Genomic DNA, 19,040 nt, shown 5'->3' on the forward strand with positions numbered 1-19,040 from the left:
CGATCACTTGAGAGCCTACCGTATTTTGTTTCCGGTTATGTATACTGGTCGGCGCAGTTTGTCATAATTGTCATCTGTCACATTTTTTTGTTGTCTCGATCGTTCAATAAAAAGTTATCGGTAGGTCTTTACCGGTGTGTTTACTGAATCCGCCCAATGAGAATTGTTTATATTTAAAATTGAGAGTTGTTTGAATTTTCTACAAATCTCATTGGTACATCGACATTACGAAGAAACGGGGCATTAGATTTGTACATTAGTTGATTTAGTATATGTGCTTAAATTTATTTATTAACTCACAGTATAAGAACACTGATGCTGTATAATTTAATTTAAATAATTAAAAGTGATAGAAGTTTGTTGTTTAAAACTCTAAGCTTACTTCGGGTTTTTCTTATGACCGATTCTGAACCGTCCTAGAACTTTGTTACGCATGTGCAGAAGAAAATATGTAGAAATTATTTCATTTGCGTATGCGCTGTAGAGTTCTAGGACGGTTCAGAATCGGTAATAGTAAGAACCCGAACAAAGCTCTAAATCGAAAAAAATGTCCGCCTGACGTCGCACTTCCGTGGTCCAATAGTCTGTCTAACTAGCCAGGGAAGATTTCGATAGAATCTAAAAAATGACTGAAAAATAGAGCTTGGGCAGACTAACTACTTGTTTTTTTCGTTTTATCTTAGCGGTTGGGTGGGCTGGTTTCCCTATCTCCTTTAGGACATAAGAATAATAAATTATTGCTTATCTGTGACCAACAAAGGACCCTTTATCATAAAACTTTTTGATCTTGATTTGCATTTCAAGATAAATTATATTATGTAAAATCTGCGCGTGGAGGCAGTGTTTCAGATGTATTGTTAAGGGGGGGGGGGATGTGCTCTCTTTGCATTAATATCTAGGTATCAAATTAGTGCAGTGTATAACTCTTAGAATTAAAATAATACACATGTACACATTTTTCCTATTTTTTTTATTGAAAAATTGGAGATACAAACATTACAAATAAAAATACAGGAAAAAAGCTAACGATATTGATATAAAGCTAACAATGATTTGACAATTTCAAGTCTTTATATTCAGATAAATAATTCAGTACTTTTTTTTCCTCAATAAAAATAAAGAATATAAAATTGAAAAAATAGAAAGCAACATTGATTATTATTATACTACATACTACAAACAAAAACTATTTCTAAGAGATTTTACTTTTTTACTAAATATAAAATAACAACTCATATTTATTAGGGTGGTCGTTAAAAATTAAAATTTTTTCGTCGCCCCAAAAAATCCTTTGACGAAAAAGTACAGGAAAATTTTTGGTTTTATTTAAATTTGCTATGAATTGCCACTTCAATAGCAACTTAATTGGCCGTCGGCACGTGTTCCTTTTGTTTAAAACCAAAAAAAAAAAATTCTCCGTGGTTGTTGGTCAAAGGAAAGAATTCCTTGGGGCGTCGAATAAAAAAACTTTTTAACGACCACCCTAATAATTATTGAAGTGGAATGATTGAATATAAACAGAACCTTAAAAAGTAAATCCACCAGTTGGCATTTGAGAGATGGAGTTTGAAAATGTGATTTGGCCATCTTGTGTAGCGGGAGTTGGTAAATCATCAATTTGACCCTATTAAGTAATAGAAATATATTAATTTAACTCACAGCTTATACATACTAAGGGCTGGCAAAGGTTAGTTTTGGGTAGAGATTTCTGTATGTAAGAAGAGTACAATGCGTTTATAATGTACTGAACAAAGACGGAACAGTAAAAACGTTGCCAAACATATGAAATAAATCGAGAATCTGTGCATACTGCTAAGAGACGTGGAAGAGGATACAGCAGATTCGTCGCGGCCGACCGGCCGACCCAATCAGTACTTAAAATTCTAGAGAAGGGTGTATATCGTGCATTCAGCTTTACGATTTAATTTCGTCAGGTGATACTTTATTTGTTTATTTATTAACGAGACGTTGTAATTTTCCCTATAGCTTGTAAATTTTTAAGTGCTTCTTAGTGTTTCAGAACTAAGATCCATACCAAAGTTATATTTTTTCTTATGGAACACCCGGTATTTTATTTCATTTTTGGATTCTTGGGCCCAAAAAAGGCAGATATTATAAGGGTTAAATATGTTTAAAATCTTTGGTTTTTGAGATATTTAAAGATATTTAAATTTGCATGCTACTATAGAATAGATTATTAACACCCTGTACATTACTTTTCAGAATTAATTCTTGTGCTGAGTTTAAAGATAAAGAAATAAACTTTACTGGCAAATGTTATTACTTCCTTAAATTTATACAGGAGTATCAAAAATTGCTGATGTACTTTAAGGATTTATTTTATATAAAAACTTCGTTATTTCAAATGCAACACTCTGTATTTTTTTAAATAATCCGAAGCAGATTCAAATGCTCTTTCAAACTATATTAGGGTTTCCTATACCTATCTAGCACAGATTTTGAATAAAAAGCGATTTTTAAATATAATTGCAATCAAGATGGCTGGTGTCGCCATGGTAATTTTCTAGTGACAGTCAGGGGGGTGACAGTAAACCGGAAAATTGGAAACAGTTCTGGCGCGGTCTTACCCAGGCAGAAAGCATGGCCTTCTAGACTGTCCTAGACAAAAATCTGAATATTTCTATATGATTTCTGTCAATTTCAATTACGGAACATTTTTATGCACGTCGACGTCCTCTTCTTTTGTCTGTGTGTCAGCCATGTGTCAACTCCCGAGGCCTCTGGCAAGGTCGGGCGCCATTTTAATTTTTGCCGTTTTAGATTTGAATGGAAGTTTGTTTATGATATTTCGGCTGAAATTTATAAGTACAAAGATGTTTTTTGATATAAAGTTCCTTGTTAACACTTTAATAAAGTATATATGATATTAATTACATGAAGAAAATGATGAAATCGACGTTTCTGGTGTAGTAGGTATGGGCCATATTTTATGTAAAAATAGGTATAATAAATTAACTGTTTTTATATTTTTTTAGCTTTAGATCCAAGGATCTTGGGATATTCTTTACCAAGGATTTTTCCGTATCTCTACTTTAAAGACTGATCGGTGATTTTGAGCAATTGAAAGCAAGTTACACAAGGTAAATTATGATTATTGAACTATTATTAGCCTACAGCCTATATTAATTATCTACAAGATGAACAGAAATGCGTAATTACATATCACATAGATACCTATTATGTATTTTCATAGCAATGATGCTATGTATGTAGATTATTTTTAAAATACAAATGAGGTATTAGATGTATAGGTATCATATTTTTTATTCTTTTTATTTTCATTCAAGTCCTGTTTGATTTAATTTATAACAGTCTTATGTACCTATATTTATGTTTTTTTTTACATATTTTTTTTTGATTCCAGGTTTTGCGTGGGTTCCTGTTGTCTTTTTCCTGCTTCCAGTTAGTTTTACGCCCGTAAAGCTGTGAAAACATTTATTTATCTTCAAGTTTCTGTAAGTCAGTGCATTGTTACTTTACTAATTCACTTTAACACAGCATCTCTGATGTTATTTAAATATTTTGATATTGATACAGTAGTTTATGGGTTTATAGCTCTTTAATTGTGTTGATTTGCATATTTACATTGTTCTAAATTCCAAATAAATATTTTTGAGTAATTTTGTTGTATAATTTACTACTAGAAAAAGTAAAAAGTATATTAACCCTCATTCATAAAATTCATAAAATTGAAATTGTCATGTCAATGAAGTGTCTATGTCATGTCAAATCATGTCAAATGTCCCAGCCGCCATATCTGAAAATTAGTTACCCAGGCAGCCACGCTGTTTCCATAATTTAACATTGACTTGACACTTCTTCTTGTATTTATTATTTTATGGTGACAGTTAGTAACTATTTTCAAAGTCGAAATTAGTTTATGGACATTATTATTTATAATTTATAACAGTTTACTTAGATTTACCTACATAACGTTTAATAAATAAGTATTCGTTGTTTTATCAAGAAAAATAAAGCAATATCTGCTGTCGAAACGAATGGATATGTTTCTAGTGATTTTATTTTGTTAGGAAAATTGCTTCTTGGCCTCAAGACCTTATGCTCAAAGGTATCCAAAAATAGGAATCTTCCTGATAAACGTTCCTTTGAAAAACTACTTGCCCTATTTTGCAGAGCTGCTAATGCGGTTTATAAACAACCTGTTAGAGACAGAAACCTGTCGTTGGAAGTGAAGAAAATGAATTTGCCGTAATTGTCTCTTTTATAGCACAGTCTGTACAATAATGCTTTGGAACCACTGAACGTGGTACAGAATTATATACTTAAAGTGATCTTACAAAAACCAAAATATTTTTCCACAAATTTGCTGTATGATGAAAACTTACTCAATCTTAGAATGATATACTTTTTCAATAATTGCCTCTTTATACATAAAAACAAATATTTACAATCAAGAATTAAACATTCATACCACACGAAACATATTACTAATCAGAATTTAATTGTTCCTATTTATAAACGTGATGGTAATCGAAGGTTTCTTAAAACCATAGCACCTAAACTCTATAACTCACTACCAGTCAACTTAAAAAATATTTCTAACAATAAAAAATTTGCTAATATGTGTAGATCAATTGTGTTTCATAACTATAAATATTATCTTCAATTTCTTTGAGCAATTTTTGGATTTTGTGTATTTATTTTTATGGGGTGGTGTAGGATGTAGTACTGAATATATATGTATAAAAGAATAATGTATTGTAGTTAGATAGATAAGTAAAATAATTAATTTACAATTCTGTTAATTTTATACATTTAGATATTAGATTTTGCACATACAGATCGTATGTGATCTAGGCGCAACGATAAAATGTGTTTTAACATATCATACATAATTATTATTATATGAATGAATTATTGTAATATCAAGTTTAATACTGGAATAAACTGAATTGAATTGAATAGAAAATCCATATATCTACAAGTCATCGTAAAATAAATCAAAGAACTACTTCTTCGTTTTTCTTGATAGAATAATAAATACATATTTCATAAATATTATTTATTAAACTACTGTAGGTAAATTAAGTAAAAGTAAAGTGGTATAAATTGAAATAAATCCATAAACTAATTTCGATTTTGAAAATAGCTACTAACTGTCAATAAAAAACCTGCCATGATGACACTAGCTCTCTTGGTTGCCATTTTATTTAAAAATTGCTCTTTATTCAAAATATGAGCTAGATAGGTATAGGAAACCCTAATATAGTTTGAAAGAGCATTTGAATTTGCTTCGATTTATTATAAAAAATACAGTGTGTTATATTTGAAATAACGAAGTTTTTATGTAAAATAAATCCTTAGATTAAATCAGCAATTTTTGATACCCCTTTATAAATCTAGGGAAGTAATAACACTTTCCAGTAAAGTTTATTTCTTTACCTTTAAACCCAACATAAGAATTAATTCTGAAAAGAATGTACAGGGTGTAAATAATCTATTCTATAGTAGCATGCAAATTTAAATATCTCAAAAAGAGAGAAAAAAAAAAAGATTTTAAACATATTTAACCTTTATAATAAATATCTTTTTTGGGCCCACGAATCCAAAAATGAAATAAAATACCCGGTGTTCCATAAGAAAAAATATTACTTTGGTATGGATCTTAGTTCTGAAACACCCTGTATATTTCAAAATAATTTTAAATTGTGCCCACATTGCCTCCCCACATATACTCATAAAATATTTTGTTTCTACATCTTTCCGTTTTGATTATTTTTCGTATAATCAACCGAGGCGAATGAGGTGCGCCACCCTGTATTCGACCCAAAAGTAAGAGTTGCCTGCACGGTATACGGTTTATCAGGCAACCTGATTACTAAAAGTTTTTTTAGTAATTTTAATTTGAAAATTGCAGTATGCAGTGTTGATAGATACTCATAATGACTATAATAGTTACTCTATTATGACGTATTTTTGTCAGCAAATCTGACTTATTTGACTGTTGAGAAACATTTAAATCTATTTTAAATTGTATAATATTGTTGCGGACCGGTGTGGACTCGACCTAACCTAACAATATGGCCCGCCCTCGGATGACCTTAACATCGCATAAACACCGTAATGATTCATTCGAAGATTCGAGAAGGATCGAGTCCCACTGGAATGGAGTAGTACATACGAGAACATTCGAAACCTTCTCTATGCACCTAACGATCTATGGACTATTCTAGTAAACTTTAACTGTAGGTATAAAAGCCGGCGGCTGTGGCCTAGAGAGGGCAGTTATAAATAGACAAGTATAGTTGACGCGCTAAAATTCAAAATAAATTCTTAGTTATAAATCGTTTGTAAATAGTTCTTTAAGTCTTTTATCGTTATTGTTTTTGTTAATTAGTGTTAAATAAATAGTGTTTAAATAAATTGTGACTTTCTATCCACACGGAACCGACGAAAAACGTAACAATATTTGAATATGTTTTTTTTTTTTTTTCTTTATTGATATAGTTTATCTAGATAAATACCAATAAGAGAGTATATGTTCTATTTGTTTTATTTTTTTTTGGCCAGCTTGCATTGCAATAAAGCCATCGTTTGGATGTAAATATACTCAAAAAGAAGAATAACGTGTTCTGAATACCTATTTCGTCCCGATTTTTTCTTCTTTTTGATATAAATATTCCTAAAATTCCAATTTTTCTGGAAAATAATAAAAAAGAACAAGAAAATTCAGAATAACATTTAAAAAATCAACTGATTGAATTTCCAACCTATTTTCTTTGCGCTGGTTATAAATCGCCGACATTACTTGCTCATTCATTCTAGGGGAAAATTCTCGAAAATTTCACAGTACTAGTTATCAATATTTCGAAGTAAACTTTTAAAATATTTAATAGGCAAGTTCATGTAATAATCTTTGAATATGTAATTTACTATTTTGAATTTAAACTTACCTCATTAAAGAAGTTTTCAATGATGTTCAAAGCTTTCTCATAAACTTTTTCGTTGTCATGGCTCTGCAACGATTCAATAAGATCCAATCCTCCGCATTCCTCAATTAAAATTCCTACTTTTTCGGCTTCACCCATTTTTTGGGCGGCCGATAGAATGTTATTTAACCCATCTAATATTACACATACTACTTTAGCATCTTTTGAATTTAATAGATTACACATAGGTTTAATGGCGCCATACTAAAAAAACATATAATTATTTTAGATTCATCCAAAAATATATATTATATGCTGTGTACAGGGTGTACCATTTTTGTGTGTTTTACGGGGTTTCGCGTTTATGAGTAGAGAAACAAAGATGCGGTTTTCACATCGTTGAAAATTGTACATTTTTTGACCCCCTTTGTATCTTGGTTATCTTATAACTTATCGAAAAGGTGAAAACTGAGCCCCATAGAGTAATTTGACTTAGAAACCAGTGGCGTAACTAGTTTTTCGCTGGAAGCTGTCATTTCCGAAATATGACTCAACTTATGTTATTTTTTTAAATGGGACACCCTGTATATTATTTTAGTACTTTATTTTCCTTGTCATGAGCGTTAAAATATAATATATTCATTCTATACATACTTAGTTTTGCATACATTTTTAACCTTTTTAAATAAACTTAAAAAATTAAAATAGGTAATCAAAAAAATCGAAGTTTTGATTACCTATTTTAAACTGGTCGCTTATTTTAAAAAGTTAAACAATGCATTTTTTACCTTATTTATGAAAATAAGTATAGAGTATGTATTTTTAGGGGAAATTAAAATAACTTTGGTTGTACATCATAATATGACCACCAGCAAACTCCATAAGACGCCGCATTGAAACATAAGTTTGGATCATATTTCAAGAATGTCAGCTAACAGCAAATATATAGTTACGCCACTGAATTCTATGTGAAAAATTCTATGGGAGTTAGCTTCACCTTTCCGATAAATTATAGGATAACTGAGATATGACGGGAGATGCAACATTTTCAATTTCGCCCTGTATTTCAGGAACTAAGAGAGCTAGAACAAATATGTGTGTAGCATCTTTAGATAACTAAATATCTTTGAAACTGCACCTTTGTAGCTCTACTCATAAACGAGAAACCCTGCAAAACAGACGAAAATGGGGCATCCTGTACAAAGTAGATAGTAAGATACAGATAGTAAAAAATAAGTGAAGATTAAACTCTACTTAATACAAGACATTCTTTTGTTTTCCCAGTATTTCTTGTTTTTAAATAATTTTTTAAATGATTTAAAAACAAACATTTTTTCATTAATTTATTTACTTCTTTGGACCAATTAAAACAAATGTAATATTAACTTAGGATTATGTAATGTGATGAGAAAGGAACACAAAAATGCAGTAATATACAGAGTGTTCCGTTCCTCATTCACTGGCGCTTTTTTGAGACATCCTGTAGAAGCGAACATATTTCCCGAAATATCTCTTCTACAAGTATATAATTACCTCCACAAGTTTTGCTAATTGCTGGATAGAGCCACCGCTTGTGTAATTTGTCACAGCCCAAGCTGCTTCTTTTTGGCTCTTGAAATCGCCTGTTGCAAGAACATGCAACAGAACCGGCATAATACCAGCGTCTAAGACTTTTTGTATTTGTTCACTGTTTCCTACAACACATTTGAATAAAACTATTTTAGATTAGAGGTTAAAAACTGAATACCAGCTGTGACATTGGATATAGTCCAGGCTGCTTCCTTTATTATGTTCAATCTATAATGCTGGAGAAGCTTGGTCATTACATTTAAAGCCCCAGCATTTATAACAGCATCGGTTTGGACATCATTGCCTGTAACAATATTACCGACAGCTCTTAAAGCGGGCGTTAATACTAAACTCTCAGGACTATCTAAAAGCTCCACCAATCTAAAAAAGTTAACAATATTTGTAACAGAACACTCGCGACTTTTCATTTCGTTTATATTGTAAAGGCGCCCACAGACCTTGTTGTTCTTTAGCAGTGTTAATCGTCGATTAACACTAGTGATGGGATAACTCAAGTAAAGATTCGCTCGAGTACTCGATTATTGAAATCAGCAGCCAAACCAAACCGATTATGAACGAGCGATGCAAGTGACGAGTTACAAGCGACGAACGCAAGCGATCCTAGAATGAAATAAATTGAAATCCGATGTGACATATTCGATAAAAAGCCGAGCGAATTTTCTACATACATTGCAGGTAGCAAATTTATACGACAGCCGTATATATATTTATCCGTAGCATATCTGAGGGACAAAATTTTACGACCTACATCGACAATGCTTTGAAATCGAGGGGTGTCTCACTCGGGTAAAAAATGTACACGTACTACCAAAATAATCTTTTACTGTCAAGCGACTACCAATGACTACGAAGAAGACTGCCTATGACTGCCATGTAATTATTATAGGCGACTGCCATAAGACTGCCAATGACGGCCAGCGACTGCCAAGAAAATGTACATGTAATTCCAATAGTGAGACACCCCTCGTTTGAAATAAACTAAATCAAGCGTGAAGAATATGTGCCCTGCGCACGCAACTTACTGCTTGGCGTTAACGAGTACTTACAACTTACAACAAGCGACGGACAAAAAACCATATTTTTAAATACGAGTGATATTTCGCTCGAGCGATCAGTCGGATATTGCAATCGCTTGAAACTCGAGTACTCGATTTTTGAAATTAATCGGTTTTTCCCATCACTAATTAACACTGCTGGACTGGACAATTAAAACTGTGTTTGCACAGACACTACGTACAGTGTAAAACGGTAACAACATGAAACGCATCGATTTACTTGCAGTGGCGGCAGCGATAGCAACACCAAAAGTAAAAATGAAGAAAAACAGAAAAAGGTGGGCTAAAGCTTGGTTATTTAAAAGCTACCAGAATCTCTCATCTTCTTTAATTCCTGCCGGAAATTGCTAGGAAAAGAATCTGTTTTGTTTTTTACACTTTGTAAAGAAGCTAACGCTTTAAAACTTTAGGGCAAGGTTTTTTGGAGAGACTAGAGGAAGCAGCAGAAGCCAACATCAGCGACATCGGGAACTTTGCTGGAAGAGCTGGAAGTGCTTGAACGCAAACAAAGTATGAAAGGAAGGTTTGGTACAACACAGGGGTATCGCAATGGGCCCAAGGCCTCCGAGTGAGGGATCAAACATGATCCCAAACCCCAGCAACCTAACCTAACTTTGTAGAGAAGCTTCCACATCCACCTATTCATTTTTTCAAATAGAATTTCACGCGCATTATTTTTTTATGGCGATTTTTGTAATAGGGTCCTTGCACGTGTCAGGTATAATTTAAATATTTATACATTTTTACCTAAAACATATATATGTAAAATCAGTTTACAGTGTAACACATATGTAAAATCAGAGTACAAATTCCATCTGGAAAGTACTTAAATTAATGATTGAAATTCATTGAAATTCGCTTGGCGCGAAAACGAGGCGTGATGTCAAAGATCAAATTATCGGCTTACAGCGGACGCATTCTATTTAAATAAAGCGTTGCACTTTGTTTAGAATTATGACAGAAGTTGTGTTGCCAGAATTGCAGGATTTCCTTCAATATGAACAATACAGACAAATCTCGTCGATTAAAGGGCCATTTTTGAAGAATTTTTACCCAAAAAGAAGACAATATGAAGGTTTCTGGCAGCTTTGCACAATAAAAAATTGTTAAAATATGTAGTAGAGTATTTATTGTTATATCCTACATCTATTTTTTCACTTTAACGGTGTTTAATTAAGGATGAAGTTAAAAGCAATTCAAAAAGTCCACAGTTCGAAAGATTTTAACATTTAACAAAAAAATAATAGATACATTTTACGTCTTATTACACACATACCATAACTAAACCAAAGTTCTCGTTGAAAAGAAATAAATAGGTAAACGGAAAACATAAATATCTAATAAGTCAGCTGATCATGGCGTCTTGATTAATTATTTTAGATTGAAGCAGCCATTGTAAGAAATAATTTTTTTGAGACATACTTTATAATACTGCTGTCGAGTATCTATCACAACATTTTTGCTCATGTTATGTTTTAATAAAAAAATATATAAATACATCAGTGTACCAAAATTACCAGAAGTAAGTTTTTAAAAATTTTCTCCTTATTATAAAATATGTAAAATATACGAAATTTGGTGATTTTTTACAAGATTTGGATTTTTTTGTGAAGTTGAAGGAATAGGAAAGGTTTTTAAAGCTCCGTTGAAGAAATTCGCTCGAAAATATCTGACAACACTGCTCTTCTCTATTTGACGCATACATCAAGTATATTCTGTGGCATACATGCTCGTCCGTCAAACGAACGTCAATCTGCAATTTGTAAATCGTCGAGATCTAAATAAAAGTCGATGAAATACGATAAAAATAATCCACAAAGAAGGCAAACAGTTAAAATAGGTAAAAAAAGTTTTAACGATGGTATAGATATAATAGAATCAGAGAATAGCGAATGTGAAATTTCTAGATAAAATATTAACAAGTAGTATTGTATTTAAAGGTATGAATTGAGATAATTAAATGCTAGAGTAAACGCCACGAATGTTTGGGAGTGATTCATTGCTTGATGAAGTTAGAATCGACACGCGGGCTATCATTTTTACATTAAAAACGTAAATTTTTACCGCAGACGTTGGTTTTTAAAGGCCCGGTCTAATCATCTGCCTGCGCTTCTCCTACTTATTCTAAAATGTTAGCGTGATTGACAAAGACGATACTATATCGCATTTCTTTGATTGATTCGTTTTTGTGCGTCAGTCCATTGGTGTGCTTGCAGTGCGACCAATGGGGCATTCCATTTTATATTTATAACCAAATATATGTTTTGACAAGACTTTGACAGTTAAAACAACAAATTACAACAGATTATATATTGATTATTATATGACTTCAAACACCACAGCACTGGAATTAAGTTTTATGTGACCTTGAACAGATTAGTTCACATGGTAGCGACCGATGAATCACTCTCAAACATTCGTGGCGTTTACTATAATTATTTACTTAACCTATAGTTTTCTTTAAATATGTACATATACTTACTGTTAACGTTAAAAATATTCATGGCATAAATGAATAAGGGCAAAAACATTCAGGAAATGATTATTTAATAGAAAATAAGAGGGATTTTATGTAAACCTTTTTGATTGGACGTTTTCATATGTAATAATCTGTTAGAGTTTAAAAGAATTTTACACGCATCTATTTTGTTAATTTAAAAAAACAATGAACATGAAATGGATGAAACAGTAGAAACCGCCGGCGCCGAACACCATTCCAATTTTATGATTAAAAATGCTTGTTCAGTGACGAAGTATAACTTTATAAAATCAATCAAAACGCTATTTTTATTCACACATCGGCTGGTTGACAAGTGGTAAACATAAATCGTGTACGTACCTATTTACTTTTGCTCCTCCAATTTTGGCAGAAGTAAACAAAACATTCTGTGAAAAATAATAGGCGGTCATCGTCGAATCTACTTTCCGTAGATTGTCTGTGCTTTATTATAATCCGGTTCGGTATTACCTCCGGTTCTGTCATAATTCTAACAAACTGAAACACCCAGTGATATTGAAATAAATTTGAAAAACATCTACATAATTTAGAAATTATTTAGATGTCAAATGTCATTAGGAAGAGCTTATTAAAATTTAAATGGAATGCGTTCGCTGTGAGCCGAAAATTTTAACATTTTTGACGTCACGCCTCGTTTTCGCGCCAAGCGAATTTCAATCATTAATTTAAGTACTTTCCAGATGGAATTTGTACAAACTGATTTTACATAATATGTTTTAGGTAAAAATGTATTAGAAATCATAAATATTTAAATTATACCCGACACGTGCAAGGACCCTATTGTCAGTCTTAATTTTCCATAACCAGGCAAGGACCTATGGACAACGTTTATAAAGTGTATTAAAAACTCTTTTATTTAAATCCCGTAAGTCCATGTTGGTTAAATTTTTTTTTTGAAAAAGTTACAAACTTAATAGAATAACCCATATAAATGAGACAACAAATAATAAATGCAACATGTACAAGTGCACCAATGTGAAAGACCGATTAAAAAGTAACGGCGCACACATCGGTTTTCACGAACATGGACGAACCGACGATTAAGATTTCAAGCAAAGGCAGAAATTTTCACCGACAGTGATGATATCCGTGTGGTGGCACAGTCTATAAGTTTTAATCGTAGTTGTTAACCGCGGCGGTCAAAAAAGAACGATGTCTGTGGGGCTCTTAAAAGGATATAATGATTCATATTAACCTATTTATTAGGCCAGTGTCTAGAACTGCCTGAATCTTATCATTATTGCCATCAGTTAAATAAGATAATGCCCAACATGTATCTGCCAGAACATCTCTGTCTTGGTAAGACAGCAATTTGGCCAATGTTGGCAGAGCAGGTCTTACGGCTTCAAAATCTGGAAATGGATTTTTATTTCTGCAAAGATTAGATATAGCCCAGACCTAAAACAAACATAATTAAATAGCATTGATTTTAAAAATTCCGACCGCAGCGCTTGATACGGCAGAAATCAGAAGTTTTCGTTTTGTATTTCGAGCAGTCTCGATGTTGATCGCATCGAAATAATATTAAAATCGTGGCTTTGTCATAATATTTAAGTATTTTAGTTTTTAATAGTGCAGTTTTTGAAACTTAAAATACTCAGGTACGAGGTTTGTGTGATGTAATGCTATTTCGGGTAGTAAAAATTAAGTGAAAAAGAACCCGAACTGGGCGTCGCTTTGTGTTGTGATAATTTCAAATAATGTTAACAAAATTGTCGAGAAAATGTTAACAAGTAAAGGAGGGCGTAATTACATGGTTGTTGGGTGCAATAACATTCAATAATCAACTTTTCCGGATATGCAACTCTCCCGAAACAACATTTTATAGCTCCACAACTTTTTGATCACAACACTTCACAACAATTTGATTAAAAGCAAAAATGGATTCAAGCAGCTTGACGAAACAAGTGAGTAAACAAAGTGCCCATTACATAATCAAAAAATTAAATAGACATATAATATATAAGAGGATAAATTATAATTTGCAATATTAATGGTATACTTGTTTTAATCAACTAGTGCTTAAATTTTTTATGAACATCTAAAATTATAATTATGTACGTTTAAAAAAATTCGTTATAATCGAGAAATAGCCCCAGTTATGTCTACGCTAGCAAAATACCGTAGTTGAACTTAGAGATGAGCAAAACTGCGATTCTCCAATCGCAAATCGCAATTGAAACTGCGATTGCGATTTTTAAATCGCTGCGACTGTAACCTGCGATTGCGATTTTAATATTTAAATATTGTACTAGGCATTCTATTCAGAGTGTTATTTTCTATCGAATAAAGTAAAAAATTACGGAGGGTGCCATTTAAAAATCAAAAGTTGTAGTTATTTCCGGTGAAACAGGAAGTGATCGAAGCGAATTGAATACGTCAATCTTACCAAATCTCGTTTTTTTTATTAGAAAAATTAAAAAAGTTATAGAGGCGAACCACTCTTGAGAAACACCCGGTATATTATGATCTTGGTCCTAGAAAATAATATCTTCTCCATAAATAAATAAATTCAGAGAAAAATGTAATCGCAGTTTACTACAAAATGCTTCAATGGACCACAAAATTACGTTCGCAACAAAATCGCAAATCTCAACTCGCGCTCTAAAAATTCAAACTCGCGGATAGAAGATTATCACGGTTCTAGTTTACAAAATCACAATCGCAACAAAGTCGCAAATCGCAGCAAAATCGTAAATCGCAACTATAGTAATATTGGTTGTCTAAATTGAAACTCGCAAATAGAAAAATCGCAGTCGCAGTTTCCTATGAGAGCCAATCGTTGGTTGCGATTGAATCGCGGTTGCGATTGAATCGCAGTTTGCGATTTATTGCTCATCTCTAGTTGAACTCATCTAAAAAGTTTTAGCAATCGAATAATAAATTATAATACAAGTTAGCCCACGGCCACACAGAAAGCGCTTTTAGCGTTTTGTGTTTTTTGCGTCTCAAGCGCTTTTTGTGATTTTACCGTTTTAAGCGTTTTTTTTTCGATTTGTGTCCATTAAAACACGCAAAAGACGCGGCAGTTCTGCAGTTTCTATCAAGATGTCAATTAGTATCGTCGCAAGCTCGTGGATTCCCGGCTCGTTCAACAATCAATCCTGTGAGAAAGAGATAGGCGAGATCGGCGCGGTTAGCGTTGAAAAGACGAAGATAATATATACTGGGATTGAACTGTGGATGGGCCGGGGCATATATTCAGCGACAAACACAATCTACTGCTAGTGCCAGTGGTGTGTGTGAAAATAATAATTATTTGCCATTTATTTTACGAATTTTAGTTTATATGTGTATAATTTTTTTATGTTGTAGTGTTGTGGTTACTTGTTACAATTATAATATAATATAATAAATAATTATAATTATATAATAGAATAGTAAATATTACTAGTTGCTAACGCAATTTTAGGACATGATTTATGGAACTTTTTGGAGTGAAACTTCTTTACGCGCGTTGGGAGTAAAAATTCAAGGCCCTGACACACGAGCTAGTTGTAACGAAACGTGTTAACGGCTTAGAAATACGTAGTGACGCGACGTATATTTGTGAGCAGTCCACGTGTTTATAAAAAAATATTGATATTTTAATACAAATTTTGTAAAAATGAATCAAATTATTACGTGTAAAAAACCATTTGTTACACGTAAAAAAATATTTTTACGCGTATAAAACTATTTGTTACTGGTAGAAAACTATTTTTTACGCGTATAAAACTATTTGCTACTGGTAGAAAACTATTTTTTACGCGTAGAGAACTATTTGTTACACGTAAAAAAATAATTTTTAAGCGTACTTTTTTACCCAAAAAAAAAAAAAAAATTACATGTAAAACATTATTTAAACTTTTTATTTTTATTGTATTATTAAATATAACGTTCGCCTATGACGGGGTCTCATCTTAGAAATCGCTAAAGACGCTACAGAAAACAAACTGATTTGTTTTCATTTGCGTTTTTTGCGAGACACGCCGAACGCTATAAGCTTTTGGTGGGGCCACTCCTATATAACCCTGTTATTTTGTTTTAGTCGCTAAAGACGCTTCACGCTAAAAACGTTTTCTGTGTGGCCGTGGGCTTAGACGTTCTGAAGATATCAAAATATTTACTTTTATTTGTATTTTTAGAATTTTTACAAATTACACACTAGCAAATTCGTATTAAAATTAACAAAAAATTACAAAAAAGAGTTGAAACCTCGGTTAAAACCAAAGCAAATAAACACTCAGGCCCAGCGCCCATGGTGCGACTGTTTGAGACAAAAGTTGCAAATCAGTTGAGCTGTTGTTTTGCAACTTCAATCAATTCAAACGGGACTAGTTTACAATCAGTTACAGATCTGTTGTTCGCGCCCATCGGTCGCAATTGTTTGCATTTTAAAAGTTGCTTGTTTTTGTAACTTTAATATCTATATCAATATGGCTAATCAAGAATTAAACATCAAACTGACATAGTAATTTATTTAGTTGATTTATCAGTTGACGAGATCTGACTATTTATAACCACAAAGTCGCACAAAAGAGTTTTGATTGTGTTGGTTTCAACCTTTTTGGGGGGTTAATCGGTTTTTTTTTATATTTTAATTCTAATCTGATTTCTTTCAATGTCTCATTTAAAAAATAATTTATAATCTGTTCCTACTGCGATGGCGCCATTGTAAGGATTTGATCCTCCGGCGAGCGGCATGTGTTTTTTTAATGTTCCTCCAACGCCCAAGAAAAAATGAATGAATCTTGCAACGTCGACAAAATTTGGAGGAGTTTTTGTATAGAAAGTAACTTGTCACAGCAGTTTAATTATTTATTTTTTCATTAAATTGTGGATCATCGACATTTTTTTTTTGTTTTGAAATACTTATTTTGATGTATGATTTCGAGTAATATAAAAAAAAGTATAAAATTCTTGGGATGTCGTGGGTGTTATATCTGACCAATATATTCAAATATAAAAGATATGTAAAACTCACCGCATTTCTTAGCAGCGAAACTGAAGTGTTTGGCTCAATAAGTCTCAAAATATTAGGTAGTACTCCAGCAGCCAATACCAAATCTCTAGTCATAGGTCCATCGCCCGCAATGTTACCTTTAAAATAATTACAAAGATTTAAATTTCAATAAATAAATTACAAATCAAAATTTCACACCTAAAGCCCAAACTGCTTGCTCGCAAACATCTAAGCGTGGTGAAAGCAGAAGAGCTTGAAGTTTAGGAATTGCGCCTTCTTGAACTACAGCGGCTGTTTGTTCAGACGTTCCTGATGCTATATTGGTTAATGCCCAACAAGCTTCAAACTGTAAAGGAGGGCTGTAAAGAAATAAAACATAAGTTTAGAATTAACATTTTTAGTAAGCTTTCAATATATACAAAGATATGGAGATTTTTCAGAACAGTGTTGAACACTAAACTTGAGAGAATGAGTAAAATAATGAGAAGGCAATAATATATTAAAAATGAAAAATTTTGAAATAAAACATAGAAATATATTTTTTTGAACACACATTAGGTATGTTGTAATATATCTGTGGAACATTTTTACACTTGCAGATGAAATCTTTTATACGTCTTCACAGGACGAAAATAATTTGCCTTCTTTTTCACTTAACAATGGTAGTGTTGTAGTTTATTACATATTATCTCTAACTATTGTATAATGACTGTCTTAGTGAACGCATTCTAGTGTTTTTCTAGATGTAAAATATGCAGATGTTAAAGAGAATAAAAAAGTCATTATGCAAATTCACTTCCTAATTTTATTTAAAACAATGTTGTTCAATCTAAAAATTACTACAAGAAGCCCCTAACAAAAAAGCTCCATGAAATTATTTAAGTGTTTATTTCAGTGATTATTTAGCCAAAACAACACTGCAATATGAGCACAAATAAAGACCTAAACTTACTTGTGACTTTTCCCTAAAAATTCAACGCATCTGGGAACAACACCTAATCTTATCATCTGATCAATTGGAGGTGTTCGCTCTCTGCTTAAAATTTTTCTACAAGCCTGTGTAGCTTGAAATTGAATTGCTTCATCTGGATTCATCATACCTAATTAAAATAATAGATATAAGCAATAAAAGTTTTTGAAAAACAAATACTATTATTATACCAAACATAATTTCTTCTGGCTTCATTGTTGCAGGACTGGTTTGATTATTTTCTTGTAAGGGGGACGCAGGTTCGTCGCTTGCAACCGATATGTTTCTTCTCTTAAGTAACTGGTCATCTTTTTTTGCTTTACGAAGCTCAACAGCTTGACCTATTCGTCGACGTCTCATCTCCTAAATAAAACGCATAAAATAATAAACTGCTAATTATCGCTAAATAAAATAAATCTATTATGTACCTCAGTATCTTTTCCCTTATTTTTGAACGAACGGATTCTATTTTCATCTGCCATGTTCAATATCTTCTCTGTACTTCTTAATCAGGTCCTAAACTATAAAGCGATATAAAACGTTTTTACTTAAGTTAAAGATGAACAAAGAAATAAAAAAAAATAAGAAAAAAAAACAAAAAACCGGAGATTTCGGTTTTGAAATTGTCTTACTCAATAATAAAAAGTTAATATTTACCTTAACGAATTAAAACAATTTATAGTAAAAATACAATAAAAACACAGATAAATGAATAAAATTTAAACTAAAAACATGTTAATGAAAAATACTAAAAATGGCTGTTCCCCGCGCGAACCGGTAAAAAGAATCTGTCCAAAGAATCACTCCGTCAAATCTGTCAAGTAAAAAATGTTTGCAACAAAAAGAACCAAACTGGAACCAACTATTTAACTATTGCCAACATTAGCTTTAAAGGAAATACAGAATAGTTCGTTTGTACTAAGTTAAACAAAGAGTTAAACATTTAAATCAAACATCAAAAATAACGGCACAAGTTAATAAAATATGGGAGGCTGATGGGAGATTGGTAATTACCGGGAGGTTTATTTTAAAATCCATTTATCTGTGATTT

At 32.1% G+C, this 19,040-nt stretch overlaps 1 protein-coding gene across 1 annotated transcript; it reads right to left on the reverse strand.

The window, feature by feature from the left end:
* Nucleotides 1-1,196: 1,196 nt before the first annotated feature.
* Nucleotides 1,197-18,817, reverse strand: LOC115885757 (importin subunit alpha-1-like). The gene is made up of 11 exons (XM_030904767.1): nucleotides 18,647-18,817; nucleotides 18,418-18,510; nucleotides 18,181-18,352; nucleotides 17,972-18,119; nucleotides 17,218-17,378; nucleotides 17,041-17,156; nucleotides 13,270-13,472; nucleotides 8,659-8,861; nucleotides 8,445-8,605; nucleotides 6,936-7,175; nucleotides 1,197-1,624 (listed from the first exon to the last, which is right to left on the reverse strand). Exons 2-11 carry the CDS (start codon nucleotides 18,469-18,471, stop codon nucleotides 1,526-1,528), a joined length of 1,557 nt encoding a protein of 518 aa, XP_030760627.1. The 5' UTR covers nucleotides 18,472-18,510; nucleotides 18,647-18,817; the 3' UTR covers nucleotides 1,197-1,525.
* Nucleotides 18,818-19,040: the final 223 nt, after the last annotated feature.

Source organism: Sitophilus oryzae, unplaced genomic scaffold (assembly GCF_002938485.1).
Source record: "Sitophilus oryzae breed Bouriz unplaced genomic scaffold, Soryzae_2.0 scaffold_41_pilon_pilon, whole genome shotgun sequence".
Classification (NCBI taxonomy): domain Eukaryota; kingdom Metazoa; phylum Arthropoda; class Insecta; order Coleoptera; family Curculionidae; genus Sitophilus; species Sitophilus oryzae.